This window comes from Hyperoodon ampullatus, assembly GCF_949752795.1.
Source record: "Hyperoodon ampullatus genome assembly, chromosome: 15".
NCBI lineage: Eukaryota > Metazoa > Chordata > Mammalia > Artiodactyla > Ziphiidae > Hyperoodon > Hyperoodon ampullatus.
In genome coordinates this window covers 14,136,580-14,157,360 of record NC_136928.1, presented here as the reverse complement: position 1 = coordinate 14,157,360, position 20,781 = coordinate 14,136,580, and the positions used below count along the sequence as shown (strand labels likewise).

General features: G+C 53.1%; 1 protein-coding gene across 4 annotated transcripts; it reads right to left on the bottom strand.

Annotated features, from left to right (window-relative positions):
• Nucleotides 1-1,075: 1,075 nt before the first annotated feature.
• Nucleotides 1,076-19,775, bottom strand: MAL (mal, T cell differentiation protein (MAL blood group); the record flags this gene model as incomplete). Of its 4 annotated transcripts, XM_079721022.1 has the most annotated exons (4): nucleotides 1,076-1,150; nucleotides 5,521-5,646; nucleotides 6,845-7,012; nucleotides 19,683-19,775. In XM_079721022.1, the coding sequence occupies 4 exons, from the start codon at nucleotides 19,773-19,775 to the stop codon at nucleotides 1,076-1,078; spliced, it is 462 nt and encodes a 153-aa protein (XP_079577148.1). The 4 variants fall into 4 exon arrangements, with proteins under 4 accessions (XP_079577148.1, XP_079577149.1, XP_079577150.1 ...); XM_079721023.1 differs by lacking the exon at nucleotides 5,521-5,646; XM_079721024.1 differs by lacking the exon at nucleotides 6,845-7,012.
• Nucleotides 19,776-20,781: the final 1,006 nt, after the last annotated feature.

The window sequence follows — 20,781 nt, the reverse complement described above, 5'->3', positions numbered from 1 at the left end:
TTTTCAGGATTCCTTACTGAGTGCCCTCCTTCCTAATCATCCTTTCTCCTCCTGACCCAGACATCTCATACCTGAAAGGGAGCACTGCCACTTGTCATACTACTTCCCTTCACACTGTGGCCCGGTCCCCTTCCTCTACAACAGTGTGGTCCAAGGAAATTCTAAAAACAGTTTCTTATCCACGTTCCTAATGGGAATAGAACATGGAAGATACTGCCCAGAAAATTTCTGATCAGCTTCACATAGAGTGAGAAGAAACTTCTGCCCCTGTTTTCTTTTGGCTTAAGGATTTTCTAATTTAGCACAGACCCACCCCTCTGTTTTGTAGGAAAAAGAAGGGGTCCCCCAGGCTGATACTTGGTTAGTTTCCAGAGATGGTGAAGCCCTCTGACCTCCCTGGTTCCTGGGGAGGATGGGATACCCACGGTGGGCTCTCTGAGATGCAGTGGCTGGGCACACTGTCACCTGAACTGCCCTTTGATGCTGCCTCTAGAGATTTCATCTAAACCAAGGATTCCTCAGAAAGCTGACATGATTGTGTTCTCTATACTGGAGAATTAAAAAAAAAACCAAAACAAAACCGAAAAACACCCCCATAAAAGTATTGAACATAAAGGTACTTTATAAAGTATTTCAAAGGTTTATCACATCCCACTGTGGACATCTGCAAATATTTCTTGGGTGAATTTTATTCCCCATGACAGGTAGAATATTCTTGAAGACAGAGAAACTTGCTGCAAGATGGACACTCAAAAGAGCCGGAGGAAAATTCCAGTAGACGGTTCTCACGATCCGCTCCAGGAGTCAGCAGTCCAGTTTTGTGGTCTCTCAGATCACAGTCCTCACTTCCCACTCCCACTGCCCCCTTTCAAATAGGAAACGATCTTGGAAAGACAGCTCAATAGCTGGAGGATAAATGTAGCAAGCCTCCTACTCTGACATGAAGGTATATGGGAGAGTAAACCTCTTTCTTTATCCACTATCAAGAACATTTCTGCATTCTAAAGTGTTATGCTGGAAGGCGGGCCGATCAGTTAACACCCTCTTGGTTTTCAGCTAAAGTTCTTCTGCTGCTTTAGGAAGACTTCCATCTGATTAGAGAAAACACTGCGTGGACCACGTACAGCAGAGTGACTACGAACGAAAACACCTGAAACCAAGATAAGTGACAATTAATGGCCATGCATGGGGGGAGGGAGAGGCATGGGCTGCCCACACTGGGGTCGCCACTTGCGTGGCTTGCGGTTGACAGCCCTTAAGTCTGTGGACTGCCACTGCTCCCCATCACACACGCAGATATGCTTTCCCGCAGAGCCTAGGTGCGACCCAGAACGCTCTCAGCGCAGACTCCAGGTGACCTAATGGTATACTGAACTTGGTGTGCAAGGTCAACTATTTGCCATCACACACCATCATATTGGTGCCATCCAACTGGAAACGAGGGCCCTCAGAGACCCTTCAAGTGATCATTGCAGGGAAGAATTCCCCTGCTCTTCATGGAAGACTTCCTTCCTGTACACCAATAAGACCAGAGTCCACCAGCTGTGACCCCAGCGGCCTTGGCTAAGAGAGTTTGAACACATGGGTTTGCTGCCTGGATGTCTTCAGACCCCGACCAGAATTTTATTCTAAGATTCTGAATGACACAGGCATGGGCCAGGGAGCCAGGCCCCAGGAAGTGAGGGACTGGGATGGAGAGGAGGGATTTTGAGCTTTTGGCAAAAGGAGGGAGCTTACTGAGAAAGCTGCTCCTGGGAACAGAGGCTGGGAAATGTGGCAAAAGGTCACTTTGTGCCCTGTCAAGGCTCTGACCTGCCGTTGTGCACCTGGGCACCATCGGTCCTATCACCCTGCTCTGGGTGGCCGGCCCTGAGGGCTGCCTGCTCCCAAGCCAATATCTGCACCTGGCTTGTGACCTTGGGTGTAGGGTCAAGAGTTTCTAACCCAGGCATAACATCAGGGCGGCTACACTCCCGTGACTGCTGAAAATTCCCCTAAACCCAGCCGTAACTGTGCCTGCTCTTCCGCTGCCTCCACACCTGGGCGCACCCTCACCCTCACTGCCGGAGGCGGTAAGTCACCTGAGTTATTTAATAACCAAGGTAAGAAAATGCATCTGGGAATCAAATACCCTGTCTGAAGGGAGCAGTCACACACGAGTGAGAAGCCCCTTGAAGACCCCCCTGCCCATCAGGAGGGAGCAGTGTACTGTGTCGGGGACTCCGAGCCCAATGGAGACCCTTGGCAGGAGCGCCTCAGAGGTCCCCACAGGAACAGGAAACACTTACTTTAAAGGGGGGTCAGGAAATGGCACACGGGACATTGAGAGCCAGGGCCATGAATGGACATGAACTCAGGCCCGTATAAACCCCTCTCCCGGGCTTCCCTGGTGGCGCGGTGGTTGGGAGTCCGCCTGCCGATGCAGGGGACACAGGTTCGTGCCCCGGTCTGGGAAGATCCCACATGCCGCGGAGCGGCTGGGCCCATGAGCCATGGCCGCTGAGCCTGCGCATCCGGAGCCTGTGCTCCGCAACGGGAGAGGCCACAACAGTGAGAGAGGCCCGTGTACCGCAAAAAAAAAAAAAAAAAAAAAAAAAAACCCTCTCCCAGGGATCCCTCGGGTGCAGCTTCTCTGCTGCCAGCCGAGGAGAGAGGGAGAAGCTCAGCTTTTGAGACAGGTGAGGAGTCCCAGAGGGGTGAGAGGAGGCCAGATGCTCCCAAAGGCGAGGGGTGTGCGGGAGGCCGTGAGATGCCTGCTCACATCCCCGGACTGCCCCAGCCCCGCCCCCCTCCCCGGAGACCATGGGAGGGGCATGTGGGTGTTGGGCAGGGTCTGGGGTTAAATCCTGAGTGTGTCATCATGATCCCGTCTCCCATGTGCACAGACACAAACTGATATTTTGAACAGAAGGGCGTGAGTTTACATTGAACTGGGCTCATATTTCCCCCGGGGGGCTCCAGCCCAGCGTTTCCGTCTGCTGGCAACATTTAGATTCCTGGTTCCAGCCCTGCTGACTTTGCCTGGGCCCCCTCATGGTTCTCCAGCTCAGCTCCCAGAAATGTGGGGACGTGATCAGTCGTGGAAGGGATAAATAGATGTTGGTAGAGTCCTCAGTGGAACACTAAACACTAAACAGCAAAGAGAACGAACCTCTACATCCCCACCCAGCCACGTGGATGAGCCTCACAGACCTGAGGTGAAGAGAGAGAAGCCAGACATGGGAGGAGGCACATCACACTCCTGAAGATCCAAAGCAGGTGAAGTGGAACCTGAGCTGGAAGTCAGGACAGTGCTTATCCTCAGTTAAGGGGCACAGTGACTGCAGCGGGACAAGAAGGGGACTTCTGGGAGCTGCTTATTATGTTGTTTCTTAATCTGGATACTTTGTTACACAGAGGACTTCTGAATTATGAATAATGGATGGATTATGGAAATTCATCAGGTTGTACACGTGCATCCAGGTCACCTCTCTGGATGCCTGTTCATGCTGCATTTTGATGGAAAGTAAAAGGGAGAAGTCAGAATATGGTAGAGCCTGGTAGAGCCCAGTGGTTCCCAACTAGATATCTGCCCAGTGGGCAGGTCATTAACTCCCCCCTCCTGCATTGTTCAGTCAAGGGCTGGCCCACTATCCACATTCCATCTACATTTCACTGCCCTCGTCTGCAATAATTTTACAGAAATGGTTGTCAAATGCCTGGCTGAAGTCTGTTCAGAGAGAAGGCTTCTGGGGTTGGGATGGGGGAGGTGTGTATGGGTTCTCTTGTGAGGGGGTGATGAAATAGTCATTTGAAGGTGACAGAGGAGGCAGTCTCCCAAGAGAGGGAAGAACAACCAGGGTGCTGCCTGGCTGTGCTCCGGGTTAGGAACCAGCCATCTTGGGAGATGAGCCCACATGGGGGAGGGTCCCACACGGTGGGACATTTGCGGGGATGCCAGGGACCAGGAGGTGGCCATGCTTATGGAACTGGAGAGTGGCTGGGAGCTGAGGGGAGTATGTGGCTTCCCCAGGAAAGGGGGTGGGCCCCTGGGGACCAGCAGACAGGCTTTGAGGAGCTTTCCCCCAGACCCCTCCCTCTGGGAACAGGAAGGGCACCCTCACTAACCCCCTTCCCAGATCCCAACTGCGCCCACCCTGTGGGTTTTCTCTCAGCCTCTGCTCTACCCTTCCCAAAGAGAGGCGGGGGTGGCACAGATTTGGCACCTGGGGCAGACATCTTGTGGTGTGTCATCACATTTGACCTTGGGATTTGCTTAATTCATAGGTCGATCGCTAGAAATCTGAGTGCTATTTCTGAAACTTTTTCTTAGTTTTTGAACAATATCCATGGTTAGAAATACATCTGATATCATGAGTTAGCACACTGGTGCAAGGACACACGTGCACAACTCTGGGAAAGAGTCTCATGAAACAATACATTCTCATATTCCCTGTCATTCTGATCCATTCCATCAACAAGAAAATCAGGTCATGACCTCACAGCCCGCCATGGATCTGGTCCCCCAGTTGGAGGTTGTTCCTTTTAAGGCTCAGAGACCTACATGCAGCGTGCTCCCCAGACACACAGTTTCACCCCCATCTCACCTCCTAATGGGGTGAAGGAGGTTACAGCCCTGTTCCACCCATTGCTCATCATGAGGCCTTGGACGGAAGTGGTTTAAGAGCTGCCTCATTCTCCAGGGGAACAACAGGAATTACTGTCCCATTTTATAGATGAGCAAACCGAGGCTCAGAGGGCACAAAGGGACTTGCACAAGGAATGGGCGAGTGTGAACTCCAGGCTTCCTCCTGCACAGGTTCTCAGAGCTGTCAGGCAAAGAGACACCGTCATCAAGAGACGAAGGCCTAATCCAAGCAGCAACCATCCACGGCTGGGGGTCTGGACATGCTGCACATGGCAGGGCCTCCCCACAGCCGCAGAGCCAGGGCCTGGGAGACACTGGCCACTCGACTTTCCATCTGTGGTCTCAGCACTGGCCCTGCCCCGACTGTGTGCTTCCCTGGAAGACACTCATGGAGAGCCAGGAACCCAAGTGGCCAGATGTTCTGTTCACACTGGTGCTAAGAGTGTGGGGGAGAGAGCACCTGGCCTCTCCAATTCCTGGTGACCCTGGGGCAAGTTGTGCATGCTCTTAGGGCCCTAGTTCTCCATCTGTGAAATGGGTATAACGGCACTTCCCTCCTAGGGCGGTTGTGAGGGGTAAACAAGATTGTTCACTAGGGCTCAAGACAGTGCCAGGCCCCACGGTCATGTCTTCTCCCCCATCTGCCTCAAAGCCCACCCAGGCTTGGACCCCTGGTCAGTGCAGGCCTGGGCAGTGCAGCACTGACTGGTGGCTGAGGGAGTCTGGGGCCCATCATTTCCCTTTTCTGAGGCTTTGTTTCTTCAGAAATGAGGAGAAGGTTTATTTTATTCAAAATTTAGTGAACTAAAAAAATGCGGGAGGGCCCGGGCAGCCTTCCACTCAGAACCTTTTCAGTGGGAGCTGTGAACAGGGCACATTGACTGGGGACTCACCACAGCAGCGATGTTTTCATGGTAATGTTTGTAGGTGAAGCCCACTTGCAGCTGGATGGCGGCCAAAGCTTCCAGGACAGAGGCACCAAAGTAAAACAGGGAGGCGATACAGTGGTAGGCTGCATCCTGCAGGGTGAGAAAGGGCCATTAGAGAGCTGGGGCACCCAGATATGGAGATGTGGAGCAGCTGTGGCCCAGCAGGGCCTGTCCGCCCCACCTGTCCCTGCCTGGCCCGGACCAGGTCCCCCGTCGTCATCTGCTACTCCCTTTGACACCCGCCAACCCTGCCCCCCTTCCTCAGAGACATTGATTCACCAGAGCTGCCGAGCAGAGTAATCTCACTGGTTTGGGGCCACGGTAAGGACTTTGATGGAGGAAGGATACTGCTTTCCCTTGAGCTGGGATCTAGTAAGGGGTGGGGAGGTGGCCCTTTGGGATTGGTGGAAATTGGTTCTGGACCTGAGAAGTGTCAGCTGCGGTCACAGTCCCCAGTTCGGGTGTGGCCGATACAGAGTGAGAGGCTCAGGCCATTTTCACTGCTGTGTTGTAGTTAGCTTTTTCTTGGGGGGAGCCAGGGATTGGGGCTCCAGGTATGTTTTAAAAGCAAAAAAGCACTAGGACAGGGTTTTGAGTAGTTACGACTTGGAGGTGGTTTCTAAAGTCTAGGTCGGAGGCCCCTTGAGACTAAGAGGCCTGGCTAACAGCCCCGCCCCCTTCCAGGGGAGGTAAGGGAAGGTGGCCCCCGTGTAAGTTTACCCCCTTCATGGGCCTCAAAGCAGAATTCATGTGCAAGAGAGATCACAGGGCTTCCCTCTTCCCAGGCCAAGTCCCTCTCTGGCGACCCTGCTCTAGAAGGTGGTGACTGGGAGCTGGGCAGTGAGCGTGGCCTCACGCTGGGCAGCCAGGACCAGCCCCCAGCATCCTGTCCCCTCCCCCAAAACGGAAGCCAGCCCTCCTGGGTGGTGGGAGATGCCAGCTGGCCCCTGGCAGGTGCAGGAGGTACAGGGAGGGTTGTTGGGCTGCCGGTTCGCACGAAAAGGGCGTTTACCCAGGAGAAAGCAGAGCAGGCCCACAGAGGATCGGGCAGCGACAGTGACAGTCAGCTTCTGCCTTACCCTCTGCCCGACCTCCTGCGCTGGGGAGCCCTGGGCTTCTATGGGCAGCTCGGAGCTGAGGGCCTGGCCGGCTCAGCCTTGGCATATGGGTGGGAGACGTGTACAGGGCACCTCACCCAGCACTGGCAAAGCCAACCTGCCAGGGGAGAGGCTCCAATGCCACACCCCACCCCCACCCCCACCTCAACCGTCGCAGGACTGGGACTCACCAGGGTGATCCAGGAAGGTCTGCTGCCGTGGGCACCAGTTACATACAGGAAGTACAGGAGAGTAGTGGCTATGAAGCAAAACACAGACGTGAACATGACCCAGCCCTGGATCAGTGGGATGGGCACATGGGACGAGGCAATCAGGATCCACACCAGCCCCCCAAAGACCTGCAGAGGGAGGGAGAGAAGGGGTGAGGGTCAGACCAGGAGGGCCCATGCCCAGGTTGGGCCAGACCCAGAGGTCCCGCTGGGGAACCAGGGGCACTCTATAATTAACTCAGTTAATCCTCACAACATCCCTGTGAGTGTGGTACTGACCCATTTGTGAGATGGGGAAACAGAGGCACCTTTGAGTTAAAAATTTGTTATCCCTAGAAAGGACTTAGGCCATCCAGTTTTTGTTAGTAGAGGGCAAACTCTGAGATTATATCCTTCGTAGTATTTTTTATAGAAAAATATCCTTTTTGTTTTGTTTTGGCCACACTGCATGGCTTGTGGCCCAAGGCTTGAACCCGGGGCCATGGCAGTGAGAACACTGAGTCCTAACCACTGCACCGCCAGGGAACTCCCAAAAGTATTCTCTCTTTTATAAAATGGTAGTGGCCAGCTGATTCTTTTGGTCTTTACTTGGCAAAACAAATTAGCCATACTATATATCATTAGCATTTAAGAAAAAAACTTGACCTTTCAATCCCCAAGTCCCAGAAGTTCTCTGACTTTTGGAGATGGGGTTGGAGTGGGGAGGGCCCAGGTCAGCCTGGTCTCCTCAGAGGTGAGAGAGGCATTCCTCCCCCTGTCATTATCCAGAAGACAACCCACTTGGTGTCCTCAGGGTCAGGGAGCCCCATGTTTTCAAGAGAAGCATAAGGACAGACTAGGGATCATAATCTCAATGGTACAGTCCGGCTCCCCCTGTGGACAAGGTACAACCCAAGCTGGGATTTCCTGTACTTGTCTTCCCTTCTCCTTGTCCCTCTCCATCCCGGTGAAGTCACCTCAGCCTCCTCCACCGACCCCCCCCAGAGAAGGACTGGGCTGGGACACGGGTGAAGATAGTCACAGGGTCCAAGGTACTGCAAAGCTTAGCACCATCCTCCTAAGGGTCTGGGGGCTAAGGACGGGCTGCCCTCCCAGCCCTGCATCCCCTGGGGTGTAAATGCACGTGGTACCCTGACCTTGTCTCCCTGCACCTGCTGCCCACTTGCTGGGTAAGAGATAGCACTTCCCCAGGTGTTCTCTGAGCCTCTTAGCAGAGAAGCTTCAGGAGACCATCATAATTGGGTAGAAAAATCAGTGCAGTGAAGAATCTGGAGTTATCAAAACGAAGTTGGGTCTGATGAATCATATGTGGGCATCTCTGATCAGAAAATTCCTCTACTGATGACTGAGAGGCAGTGGGACACACTTTCCAACTTACAATAAGTGGAGCAAAATCGATTAGATAAAAATCCTCAGACTGCTGTAGAGTAAGATGTGTGTGTAGATTCATCCACAGTTGCCTTTAAGATCAAACAGGTTGCTGGGCCTTTTTCATAAGGGACGCTTAACAAAAGGATGTGATTGTGCCAATGGCTGAGACAGACTTGGATTTAGAAGGCACGAGAGTGTGGCACGGAGAAGAGGGTGGATCTGGCTTGCCCATCTTGTGAGCAGAGGGCTGCTGGCACACGGCGTGAGAGGGCCTCTCCCCCGAATCCGCTGGAGGATGCTGTAGCATGTGGTTCCACCTCTCGGGCCCTGGCTTCCTCCACTGTAAATGGCACTTGGCAGCTCACTCCGCATGTTGCCGGCTGGTGCGAACCGCCTGAAACTGTGGGTGTGAGTGTGAAGCTTCTGGCCCTGTGCCCCCTCACCACCCAACAGCAGAGGGAAGTCTGCTCACCCAGGATGCCGGCAGCCCAGTGCAGACAGACGTAGAGTCAGCCAGTGACAGCGCAGGACGATTGGGAAAAGCAGCCCCGACTGGGACATGGTCCCAACTGTCTTGAAGGGAGAGGTGGACTTACGCCAGAAGGTCAGGACGAGGCTTTCCAGGGGAGAAAAGGGTACATGCCAAGCCCAAAGGATGCTGGAGCAGCAGTGAGGGCTTGGGAAGGCCGTGAGCTGGCAGGAGGTTGGGGAACAAGGAGTGGCAGGGGGTGGGGCTTGAGGAAGGGTGACCTTCACACAGCTGATCGTGGGGCCACCTCAAAGGCGTGCCAGGCCCTGCTCAGTGGAAAGCCGAGATTCAGCATGAATCATGGGGCAAAGCCAGTGCCTGCCTCACTCCACCTACAAAGTTTGCAGAGAGCAAACAGAGCAAGTACAGCACCCACACCTAGGAGATAAGGCATCCCGGGCAGGGAGCAGTCCAATTGGAAATAAGCCATCCCGGGCAGGGAACAGTCCACTCCACCCTGGTCTCAGAACGCTACTGGCCAAATATTTGTCAAGAGCAAAGGTGTAGGTGAGGGTTCAAGCACTTCCCTTCCTAAAGAGAACCCGAAGGGGCTCCCAGCTCTCAGGAAGCACACTGAGAGGCAATCGTTTTGACACATCAGTTACACAGGTGGAGGCATGGCTCCAGTTTCTGTTCATCTCCATCAACAGGCCAGATTCCCACCACCCTCACCTGCGCCCAGGTCCCCGTCTTGCATAACATCTCTTAGCTGAGTGGCCCAAGAGCCACCAGGGTTGAGCTCGCTCTCTGGGTCCCAGATCCCCAAGCTAGAAAACGGGGGTGGGGCCTGGACTAAGGCTCAGTGGTCCTCAGCCCTCATTCTGCACTGGAATCGCCTGGGTCACCTCGAAAACCCCAGTGCCCAGGTCTCATGCCAAGGAGAGAAGCAGAGTGATAGGACAAGAAGCAAACACCCCAGGCTCTTTGCCAAAGGCTTTGGAGTATGTTTCCATAACACAAGCAGTCCATGGATGGAGTTTTGGTAACTCCTGTCAAACAAGGAGAAATGGCTCCTGTCTCCAACGTCCAGCAGTGCCGGCCAAGATGCCTCTCCAGGTCCTGACTGGCTCTGATACAAAGTTTCCTTTCCTCTCCTTAGGCTTCCATCCCTGTCTTGCTCTGAACATGAGAGTCGCTCATCCTTGGGTGTCCTCTAGACACGGGGACACAGCCTCAGTGTCCATGAAAGGGGTGGAGCTGGGGATCTGAGGCCTCTACCCGCCCTGGTGTTTTAGGACTGGAAACCGCCCATCTTTCAGTCAGTGTGCTTTTGGAGGCTGAGCAGAGGTGAAGTTCTGTAAGAACCAAGGATATTGTACAAATCCAGACAAAAAATTTCCAAAGACTTAAAAAAGTTTTAATCTGTGGTCTACCTCATCAAGTGATTTTTGGGGAAAAAATTTCCTCAGGAGATGGTCTTGGGGAAGGTCTCACGTGAACTCAAGAGTAGGTCCTTTCTTTTCTTTTCTGAATTAATCCAGAGGAGGCAGGCAAGGGTGGTTAAGGGTGTAGACTTCAGAATTACTGAATCTGAATCAGCTCTGCCATGTTGCTGGGTCACTGGTTGTCTCTGGGCAAGTTACTTCCTCTCTGGTCCCTATCTGAAAAATAGTGATAGCAGTGGCGCCCACCCAATGGGACCGGGTGAAATGAGTTTATATCTACAGGTGCCTGGCACACGGCGAGTGCTCTAAATACTTGCTGTCATAACTGTCATACGATGGGGCGAAGGCTCTCCTGTAACCACGTGGAAACCCCAGTAGGTCAAGATCTCAACATGCACAATTATCCCCTCCAGACCTTGTGGGGGCCCAGAATTTTAAAATAACTTCAGAAGTATCAAAAAGAGAAAAACCTACAATCTCCCAGAAATCAAAAGCTGAGGAAAATGTGTCTGCCTCTGCCGAAGGGAACACAAAGGACATAAACATATGAGAAAGGCTTCCTTCCAACAATGAGCTTTGGTTACAAAAGTGGGAAAAGGACTCCTTCGGCACATTCTTGAGATTGGCAGAGTGTCTCCATTGCTTGTGCAGGGCTGAGAGCTCTGGGTCCACAATTGTCCAGTGTTTTTGCTGCAAGACTTGGATCATTGAGGTCAAGGCAGAAGAATCACTCAAATTCTCTGAATATTTTTCTGGGGCTCCATTTTACTCTGTCAGGGTTGCCACAAGCAGGCAGCCTTCCAATAACCAGGCAAGACGTGCCCCAAGGAGGACGTCCACGTGGGGCTGGTCACACACACATCTGGTAGTAAGTCCCTGGGGGCCCAGCGTCAGAATTCCCAAGCTCCGGGGGCACGGTGTGGTCTTGAAGGCACATGTGAACAGGAGCTTGTGCCTTGAACTCTTGAGAAGGAAACTGGCCACAGAACACGGGTGGCGCACCCAACCCTGAGCAGTCAGTCCTGCTACTTTGGTCAGGTGGGCAAAAATTACCTCCCCAGGAGGGAGAAGAGAGATGGACACACCAATGAGACTTGTCCCGACTGCCGAGAGCTCAGAGCCCTTAGGTGCTCTCCCAAGGCCACCAGGAACAGCAACTCCAATTTGTGCTTCTGGAAGTGTCTCTATCCACTGAACTCTTTTGGCAGTCAGGGTTCATTGCAATGCTGGGAGGGCCTATGCAGATGACTTGACCAGTAGAGTAATGGTGTTCCAGCAGAAACAGCAGTCCCAGCTCTGAGCCTTGGTTGACTAAAAGAATCAGTCATTCCGTGAGGTAGAGGGCATTTTCTTGTGCGTGCGCGTCTGGAGGCTGGGCTACTGCAGAGAAGGGAATAGGCACCAAGTCAAGAGGACATAAGCACCAGACAGCAGGAGAGTATAGAGACAGGGAGGTCAGAGCACTGAAGCCTTCCCAAGACCCACAAAAAGGGGTCTGAGAGGGAGGCTGGGGACTCTTCCTGTTCTGAAAAGCAGAGGGAGCAGGAAGCAAACACTAGTCGTCATCTGAACCCCACCACCCTTGTATGGAGGAACTGGGCTGCCAGCAAGTCAAAGGAAAGGCTTCCTTCACTTGCTCACTTACTCAGCCACCCATTCATTCATTCATTCACTTATGCATTTCACAGATACTGAGAGGAAATGGCAGCACCAGGGGCAGGTACATCCAGGGAGACAGACTTTATTCAAAGACACACAAGTAAATGGAGCCCATCTCTCCCGTCCTGGCCTCTCTCCTCCAGTCTTGCTGCCAAGCCCCACTCAAGCAGCTCTGGGGCCACCAAGGGCAGAGGCAGGTCCTGGTGAGTGTCGGGGCCCCAGTGAGGGTGACCTGACCTGAGCTGAACACCTCTGCCCAGGAGAGGGAAGGAGCCCAGAGATTCGCACAGCGTCCTCTCCTTGGACCTCATGGAGGTATCTGGGGCAGGTCAGAGATGCTCTCTGTGGGGAACCTCTCCCCCTCTGCCAACTGAGGAGTCTGACCTCTGAGTCTACTCCCGCGGTGAACACCAGGGGTGCTGCTGAGGCTCCGTGACTCAGTTTACCTACGCCAGGTGCTCCGCCCTCCTGGCCCCATTGTCAGCAGGCTCCTTCCTTCTGGGGAACCATCGTCACATGACCCTCCCAATCTAGACTTAGATAATGTCCCTTTAATCTGAGGGTGAGACCAGGACTCAGGGGACTTTGAGTCTGTTTGTGAAGAGGAGGATAGAGGTCTGGGGTTCAAAAAGACAGGGTGTGAGTTCACGTCTGTAGTTGATATAAACAGGGTGAGTGTGGACTGGGAAGTGGCCGCCTGTCCAGGCCTGAGTCCCTCTTCCCCCAGGTGAGTACCCACCCCCCATAGCACTGGTCATTAGCATGCGGGGGTGCTTCTCCTCCTTGCCCCCGTCCCTCTCTTTCTGGCCCCTCCCCTCCCAGCCTGACTGTATTCTAACAGGAACCAAGGCTCCAGTGTGGAATTTCAGGTCAGCTGAGACTGGCTGTGTGGCCCTTTTTCTCACTGCACATGCACCTCGATGTGTGATGGCTGGTGATAAGGCTTTTCTTTTAGTTCCTACATGTATCTTCTAGGTCCTAGGGCCTTGGTGTATTAAAATGATTCAACACAGGGGTTGTTTTGCCCCAGCATGAACAGAATATTTTTCACATGGTGGGAGGGACAGAGAGCCTTGGCTAAGTATGGCAGAGAATCAAGGCCACTACATTAACCCTAGGAAGTAGTTATGCCACTAGAAGCTACCCACCCAGAAGCTACCAGGAACCACAGCTTCCCACCAGAATGCAGAAGACAGGTCAGAGCCCCACGATGCAGAGAGTACCAGGGCCCTGCTTCATGCTCTGAGGAATAATCTGGAACCCGTGAGGAGTTGGCCCACACCTCCCCAAGGCATCAGTGCTTCAGGGACCAGGGCTGTCATTCATCTGCTGTCCTCACTTTCATCAGCATCCAGAGAGAACACCTGCTGGGGCATCTCATCAGTGCCTGACCCTGGTGGCCTCTGGTCCAAAGCACCAAGTCCAGGGACCTATACTTGAGAGCCAAGAAGAAGTGCAGCTGGGCTTGTATCAGGGGTGGAAGCCAGGGCTCAGCACGGAATCTAGGGGGAGTCAGCCCCCAGCCCCCATCCAGGTCCAGCCTGGCCGGCCCCATCCTGCCTGGAGGCAGGCCCCAGGTGGCCCAGTTCCCATGCCCAGCCCTTCCCTCAGATAATGTGTTCTGAGTCCAGAGCAAAGCCGAGGTATTCCTCGGGTAAAGAAGATGCGGTACATATATACAATAGAATACTACTGAGCCATAAAAACAAATGAAATAATGCCATTTGCAGCAACATGGATATAACTAGAGATTATCATACTAAGTGAAGTAAGTCAGAAAGAGAAAGACAAATACCATATGATGTCACTTACATGTGGAATCTAAAATATGGCACAAATGAATCTATCTACAAAGCAGGAAAAGACTTACAGACATAAAGAATAGACCTGTGGTTGCCAAGGGGGAGGAAGGGAGAGGGATGGACTGGGAACTTGGGGTTGGTAGATGCAAACCATTACATTTAGAATGGATAAACCACGAGGTCCTACCATATAGCGCAGGGAACTATATCCAATCTCCTGGGATGAATCATAATGGAAAAGAATATTAAAAAAAAGAATGTCTGTATGTGTATAACTGAGTCACTTTGCTGTACAGCAGAGATTGGCCCAACGTAAATCAACTATCCTTCAATTAAAAAAAAAAAAAAGTCAAGCCATTCCTGAGGTTCTGCAGAACCAGCCTCAGCTGGCAGCACAGCACACCTCCCCAACGCTCCCTGGCAGCCAGCATGGAGGGAATGGGTGCAACAGCCAGCCTTTGTCCTGGCCTGACTTGAGTGTGAGCTATGCCTTGCAGGGGCATCTGGAACCTGCCTACTCTCTTCTGACAGCACTCGGACAGAGAGGGGGGCCCATCTGCATCGAGTTGGGGGTGACCTATGGAAAGCGTAAAAGCAATCTTTTTCAAGGCAGCTTGGTTGTGATGACGTATGCATGAGGATCCTGAGCTGCGTCATCACGCTTAGCGGTTTCCAGAGAACAGCTCAGAGTCACTGACTTCTGATCAAAGCAGGCCTCCCGTTCTTGAAACCCTGGAAAAGTCACTTCTCAGCTCCAAGGACAAACCCCTGAGAGACCTCTACCTATAATTCTTCCCCTCCCTTTAGAGAAGAGGAAAGGAGAAAACCCAGCAGTACCTTTACCTCCTTCTAAACAGCTCCAGGGAGGGGCCTGCAACACGAGGAGAGACACAGGGCCAGGAGCCATTGGGCACAGCCAGGGAAGTGAGACTCAGCCACCGCCCTGCACTGGCAGCAGGGCCGGCCCGCACTCTCTGGTGACTGTAGGAGAGGTCCCTGGCTGGGACGGCAGGAAAGTTTCCCCAGGAGCAGAGACGGTGCTTCCCCTGAGCCCAGGAGAACCTCAGGGCACCTGGCTTCTTGCCCAAGCCTTTCACTGGGAGCTGTCTCCAGTATCCTGTCGCCCATTTAACGTTGAGGGGTAGACTGGCCTCCCGCTGACCACTCCAAACCTAGCTGGATGATGCGGGCCGTGCAGTGCTTATCAAATGCAGATTCTTGGGCTGGCCCAGGACCTAGTGACCGAGGACCTCCAGGGTGGTTTTTTTTTTTTTTTTTAAAGAAATGTTGGGGGTAGGAGTTTATTAATTTATTTTATTTATTTTTGCTGTGTTGGGTCTTCGTTTCTGTGCGAGGGCTTTCTCTAGTTGCGGCGAGCTGGGGCCACTCTTCATCGCGGTGCGCGGGCCTCTCACTATCGCGGCCTCTCTTGTTGTGGAGCACAGGCTCCAGACGCGCAGGCTCAGTAGTTGTGGCTCACGGGCCTAGTTGCTCCACGTCATGTGGGATCCTCCCAGACCAGGGCTCGAACCCGTGTCCCCTGCATTAGCAGGCAGATTCTCAACCACTGCGCCACCAGGGAAGCCCTTCCAGGGTGTTTTTGACAATAAGGCCTAGGCAGCTGTGAGCTCCCCAGTGGCTCCCTTCACTCCCTGGGTGTGGGGGTGGGGAGAAAAGGGAACCAGGCCTTGCCCAGGACTGCCGGGTGGGCAGTGTGGTCCCTTCTGCTGTAGGCGGAAGGTCATCGTGGGTGTTTGGGTGAATGCAGGAACCTGCAACAGCTCTGCTGTCACTGCAAGAAGTGCCACTGGAGACGGAGGTACCCGGCGAGCTGCCTCCCCTCTCTGAGCCTCAGTTTCCCCTCACCTCTTGAAAACTAGGTTTCTGTGATTCTACATCTCTCATCTCCTAGGATTCCCGGTGTAGCCAGAATGTGGACCACCCGTCAGAAAAGTGCTTTGTCATCCTGCTCCCCACCGCCCTGCCAGGTGCTGCTGTTCCCCAGACAGGTGAAAATCTAGGGCAGGTCCCAGGACTTTTCTGGTCACTCTCAAATAATAAAAAGTCCCCAGTCACTTTGGGTGCTAGGAGCAGTCTCATTTCAGTAACTACTACGTCCATGTCACTGTAAGAATCGACACTGCCAGCTGCTTCCGGGTGGCTTCCCACGCCCACCCCCGCCCCCCAAAGGGCACACGGCAGGCTTTGCCCTGAGCCAGCTGACCTTCTCTGGTCCTCCTGTGCACTCTGAGGTGCACACACTCTTTCCAAAGAAATGTTCTCTCAAAGTCCAGCCATTCTATCAGCGGCTCCACCTCTAGCAGGCTGGGGAAGAGGCGGTTGGGTTAAAGATTCTTACATAACCTGTTTTCAGGTATCCCCTTCACAAGTTTCGAAAGGGAGGCGTCTCTCCCAGCACTTGGGGAGACCAGAGCTGGCCAGAGCTGAGAAAAAAACCACCCTATGTTAACATCCCATTTTCTGAACATGTCCCAAGTGTCACGAAGCCCCTGGCTTAGAGGGAAGACGAGGAAGGGAAGCCAGAGCCTTGGCTCCAAAAGGAAACATTTCCTTGGGTGGCAGTGGGGGAACAGGCCAGAAGCAAAGCCCTGGGGGGAGTTGTTGGAGGAGGGGACACATTGGGCGTTCCACCTGCACCTGAATGGGGGTACACCTGTGACCCCACCGCCTGCAACAGCAGCATGGTCTCTGCGGCTCTGGGGTGCTCACGAGGCAGGGTCACAGCACCTGGTTGGGCCTGCCTTCCCTTTCCTGTGAAGACCCTGCAGCTGTCAGAGGTCAGGAGCTCAGGGGTAGGGGTGCAGGGCCAGAGTTCAGCGGCCCTGCGCCGCCCTGAGCTACCAGCCTTCCCTGCCCTGTGGGCAGTTTCCATGTCTTGGGAGCTGGGCAGAGCTCCACCTTGTTAGTCCTGGAGGCTGAAAGTTTGGCATCTGCACCTCCCAGGCTATTGGGAGGTCAGGCATGAGAATACGGACTGGGAGTCATCAACGACTCGCTGGACCACAGAGTTAAAAAATAATCAAGCATTTCACAGCCTCTGGACTAGCAGAAAATGACAAAGTCTGACTCTACCAAGTGTGGCAAGATGAGGAACAATGGAGACTTTCATAAGCTGCTGGTGGGGTCAGGAAGTTCTACAATATGGGGACCCTCTTTACGAAAGCATGCAGAGTGAGTCAGAGTCTTGGAAGGGTCCTGAGCAAGTGGGGGTCCTGAGCTTAATTAAGCTTCATCAGCTTCCTGGAAACTTCACTTCTGGCTGTGTAAGTTGGAATAACCCTTTTGGACATCAGTGTGCTAACATCTGGGAAAACAAGGGTGTGCATTCCCTATGACCCAGCAAGTCAAATCTCTGTGTGTTCCCACAAGAAATTCCCAAAAGTAAAGAGGCAAATACAAGGATGTTCTTTAGCAGTTCCATCTGCGCTACCAAAATGCAACAAATTGGAAATTGCCCAAATGTCCATGAATAGACGACTGAATAAAGAGTGTCAACATGTATAAACCTCAGAACAAGGTTGCATGAAAAGCATTGCAGAAGGATGTATACGGGGTGATAATACTTTCAGAAAGCGAGAAAATATATAAAACCACACCATGTGTAGTCATAGATAGTTAGGTGTGCAGTAAAGTTCTAATCCTGAACACACATTCAGCTCAGGGGTCGTCCTGAGGCTGGAGGGGAGGAGAGATAAGATAAGATAATAGCAGAATATCCAGGGGGCTTAGATGTCATCTGAAAGCTCTATTTCCTTAATACTGAGAGTAAATAAGGCAAAATATTAAGATTTGACAAAGTTGAGTGTTAATTACATGGATGCCTATTAAAGTATATATACTTTTCTGTCATTTTTGAAATAGCTCTTAATTTAAAAAAAATTGATTTGAAGTTGGTACAACAGACAACTAACCATTTAAAATGGACCAGTTCGATGGCATTTAATACATTCACGATGTTGTGCAACCATCACCTCTAACTCCAAAACATTTTCCTCACCCTGAAAGAAAAGCCCATACCCATTAAGCTGCTCCCAATTTCCCTCTCCTCTCAGCCCCTGGCAAACCACCAATTTGTGTTCTGTCTCTATAGATTTACCCATTCTGGACATTTCATATAAATGCAGTCATACACTATGTAACCTTCTGTGCCTGGCTTCTTTTACTTAGCACAGTGTTTTCAGGTTTATCAACCCGTATCAGCACTTCATTCCTTTCTACAGCTGAATAATATTCCGTTGCATGGAATATTACAGTTTGCTTATCCATTCACCTGTTGATGGGACATTTGGGCTGTTTCCACCCGTTGATTATTGTGACACACTTGTTCATGTACCTATTCAATTCAGGGCAAGAGGAGGAGGGTGTGCTAGAGTCTTTTGCCTGAAGCCCAATTAACACACTTTAAAAAAATTATTTATTTATTTGGCCATGCCGTGTGGCTTGCGGGATCTTAGTTCCCTGGCCAAGGATTGAATCCGGGCCCCTGGCAGTGGAAGCACAGAGTCCTAACCACTGGACCGCCAGGGAATTCTCAACACACTTTCTTATGATTCTTGTTATAATGCTCCCCAAACAGCTACAAAGGCAGAGTCAAAAACTCATTGGGGCAACTCAAGAGATACTAGCAAGTCATTCTGTTGCTCAAAAATCTCTCTGCCCCATCTCACCTCACCTTTAGCCATCATCACTTACGGTCACCAAATTCTGCCTTTGTAAATAGAGTAGCCTCTGAAGGAACCACCTACTGCTCATCACACATGCTCATTTTCAGGCTAAGTGCGACTGGAAGCGCAGAGATGAGCCATTTGGGGAAGGAATGTTCCAGTGACTGCAAGCCCCTTCCACTTTGGGCCTGGGTGTCCCTGCCTATAAAGGGTGTGGCTCAGCTTAGAGGTGTCCAGGGTTTCTCCTAGATGTTACTTCCTTGATATGGTGCCATCAAGCGAACTTAACCCCCACTTCCCTCTCCCCCAACCCTCCACGGATGCCAGAAGCTGCTCCCTTTGTGGTTCTCACCCTCCCTGACCATCAGGAGATAAGAAGCTGGGGTCCCGTTTTTAAACAGGCTTGGACGTTTTCTTTTCCAGCTGACTCTCCAGGCAGCCACTTCTGCGGTGGGGACGCAGGGAAAGGAGTCTCGGAGCCCGTGGAACGGCACCCACAGAAGAAATACTGCACCCGCCCCCCCCTTAGGTAAGGCCCTGGGGCCCTGGGGAGTTTAGGCTGAAGGCGGGTCTGAAGCCTCCCGGCAGTGAGCACTTTACAGGAGCCCAGAGTAGGAAGCGCTTTCCTGCAGCCGCGATCTGAGGCTGTGCAGCTCCAGTGTAGGGAGGGACCAGCCGCGGTGCAGAGGTCTCCAGACTGCTCAAGGTCAGCCAAGGCAGGGGACGGCTCTCACAGGTCCCTCTCCCCTCGCACACCCCACACTGGGCACCATGGCTGTGGCGGAGCAAACGACAGCGTGTTTTATTAGTTCCAGATCAAAGTTGTCGCAAATACTTTCACCAGAGACGTTCAAGAGAAAATAATCCGGATTCGGCTCCTCCTATGACGCCAACCCAATCTCCACACTTCGCTTGGTAATCCTCAGGTTTCTTTGGATGATTTTTAAATTTTTAAGCAAAATCCTAACCCTGGAAAGAGCTGGGCCCCTCTACAGGACGTCGCTCTCCAATAAGGGCCTCCTCTGCGCGGCCCATAGGACACAGGTCGGGAGCGCAGCATCGGAACCGGCGCGCAAAGAGTGGACCGGGGCCGCCTTCGGATATCTGACCCGTGTTGCAAGTTCGTTTTTTCCACCTAAGTCTTGGAGGCGGTTTCCCCATGGCCGTTAGCTAGAACGGGCCAAAGCATTACTGCGGGGTGGGCGTGCGGGAGAGTGTTTCCTCCCCGGGCCCGGCTACCGAGGCTCAGGGACCCTCGCTGCTTGCGGATCAGTCGGCGCGCTGTGCGGATCCCTCAGGAGAGCGCGCGGCACGACCCATCCCATCCCGCCCTCCCCGGCGCGGGCGCGGGGCGCGCCAGCCACTCACAAACTCGAAGATGAAGAGCATGTCCGGGAAGGTGATGAAGACCGCGAAACCGCTAGGCAGGCTGCTGCCGCCCGGCGCCGCTGAGGGGGCCATGCTGGTGGGCTGGCGACGGCCTCGGAACCGGACGCGCGCAGCTCTGGCTCTGCGCTGAGCGCTCTCTTGCTCGGCGGAGCTCAGTGGCCAGGGCGCCCCCGCGCGCGGGTTAAGAGCAGGGACGCCCCTGACGAAGAGGGAGGAGCCCCGGCCGCCGCCCGGTCCCCGCCCTAGACTGAGGGGCGCACCCCAAGGGACCTGCCCAGCGCAAAGGGCGCAGCCCTGAACCACCCCGAGGTTGGGGTGGGGGGTTGACACCTGATTCCCAGGTCTGGGCGCCACCTCCCACCCGGAGCCAAAGCTACCGCGGTGAGGCGCTTCGCACACCTCGCACACTTTGCACTCTTTGCAGGTGATCGCCATTTCTTAAGAATGATCACCAACAACCACTAGGCCCCCCCAAACTCTCCACCGTGGCACCCCTCGGGTCACCACTGCTCGAACTGTTCTTAAGTTGGAGCTCTTTCATCTTTCTGCTGGGTGAGTTAATATGCGTGACCTCTGGGTCCAGGCTCACCGTGAGACCAGTTCCCTGCCCTGCAGAGGCGGTGCTGAGACCAGCTCCGGCCACCCATTCCTTCTCCCTGCACCCTCAGAGCCCGGAGCCCGGAACGCTGCACCCCGGTCCGCATCACTCCGTGGTGGAGCTGCTGGGCGATGGATTAAGGACAGTCACAGCTGCCTTGGACATTGGAGGGTGGAGGAGAGCCAGCATTGCTGAGGGCCTACTAAGTGCCCAGCACTGCCATAGGCTCTTTGCACACATGACCTCATTTAATCCCACAGAGCATTTCCAGTAGGTGTCACCCCACCTACAGGCTCAGAGTGGGGAAGGAACATGCCCGGGCCACATGGAGGGCAACTGGGCCTCTTGACTCTAGAAGGCAGACTGTCCCACTGCCTCCGTGCCCCCTGCATAAAATCCACACACTTGAAAACTATATCAGTGAGTCTGCTTCTTTTATGTTATATTCAATAGTTTGTTGTATTTTTAAAATTTCACATA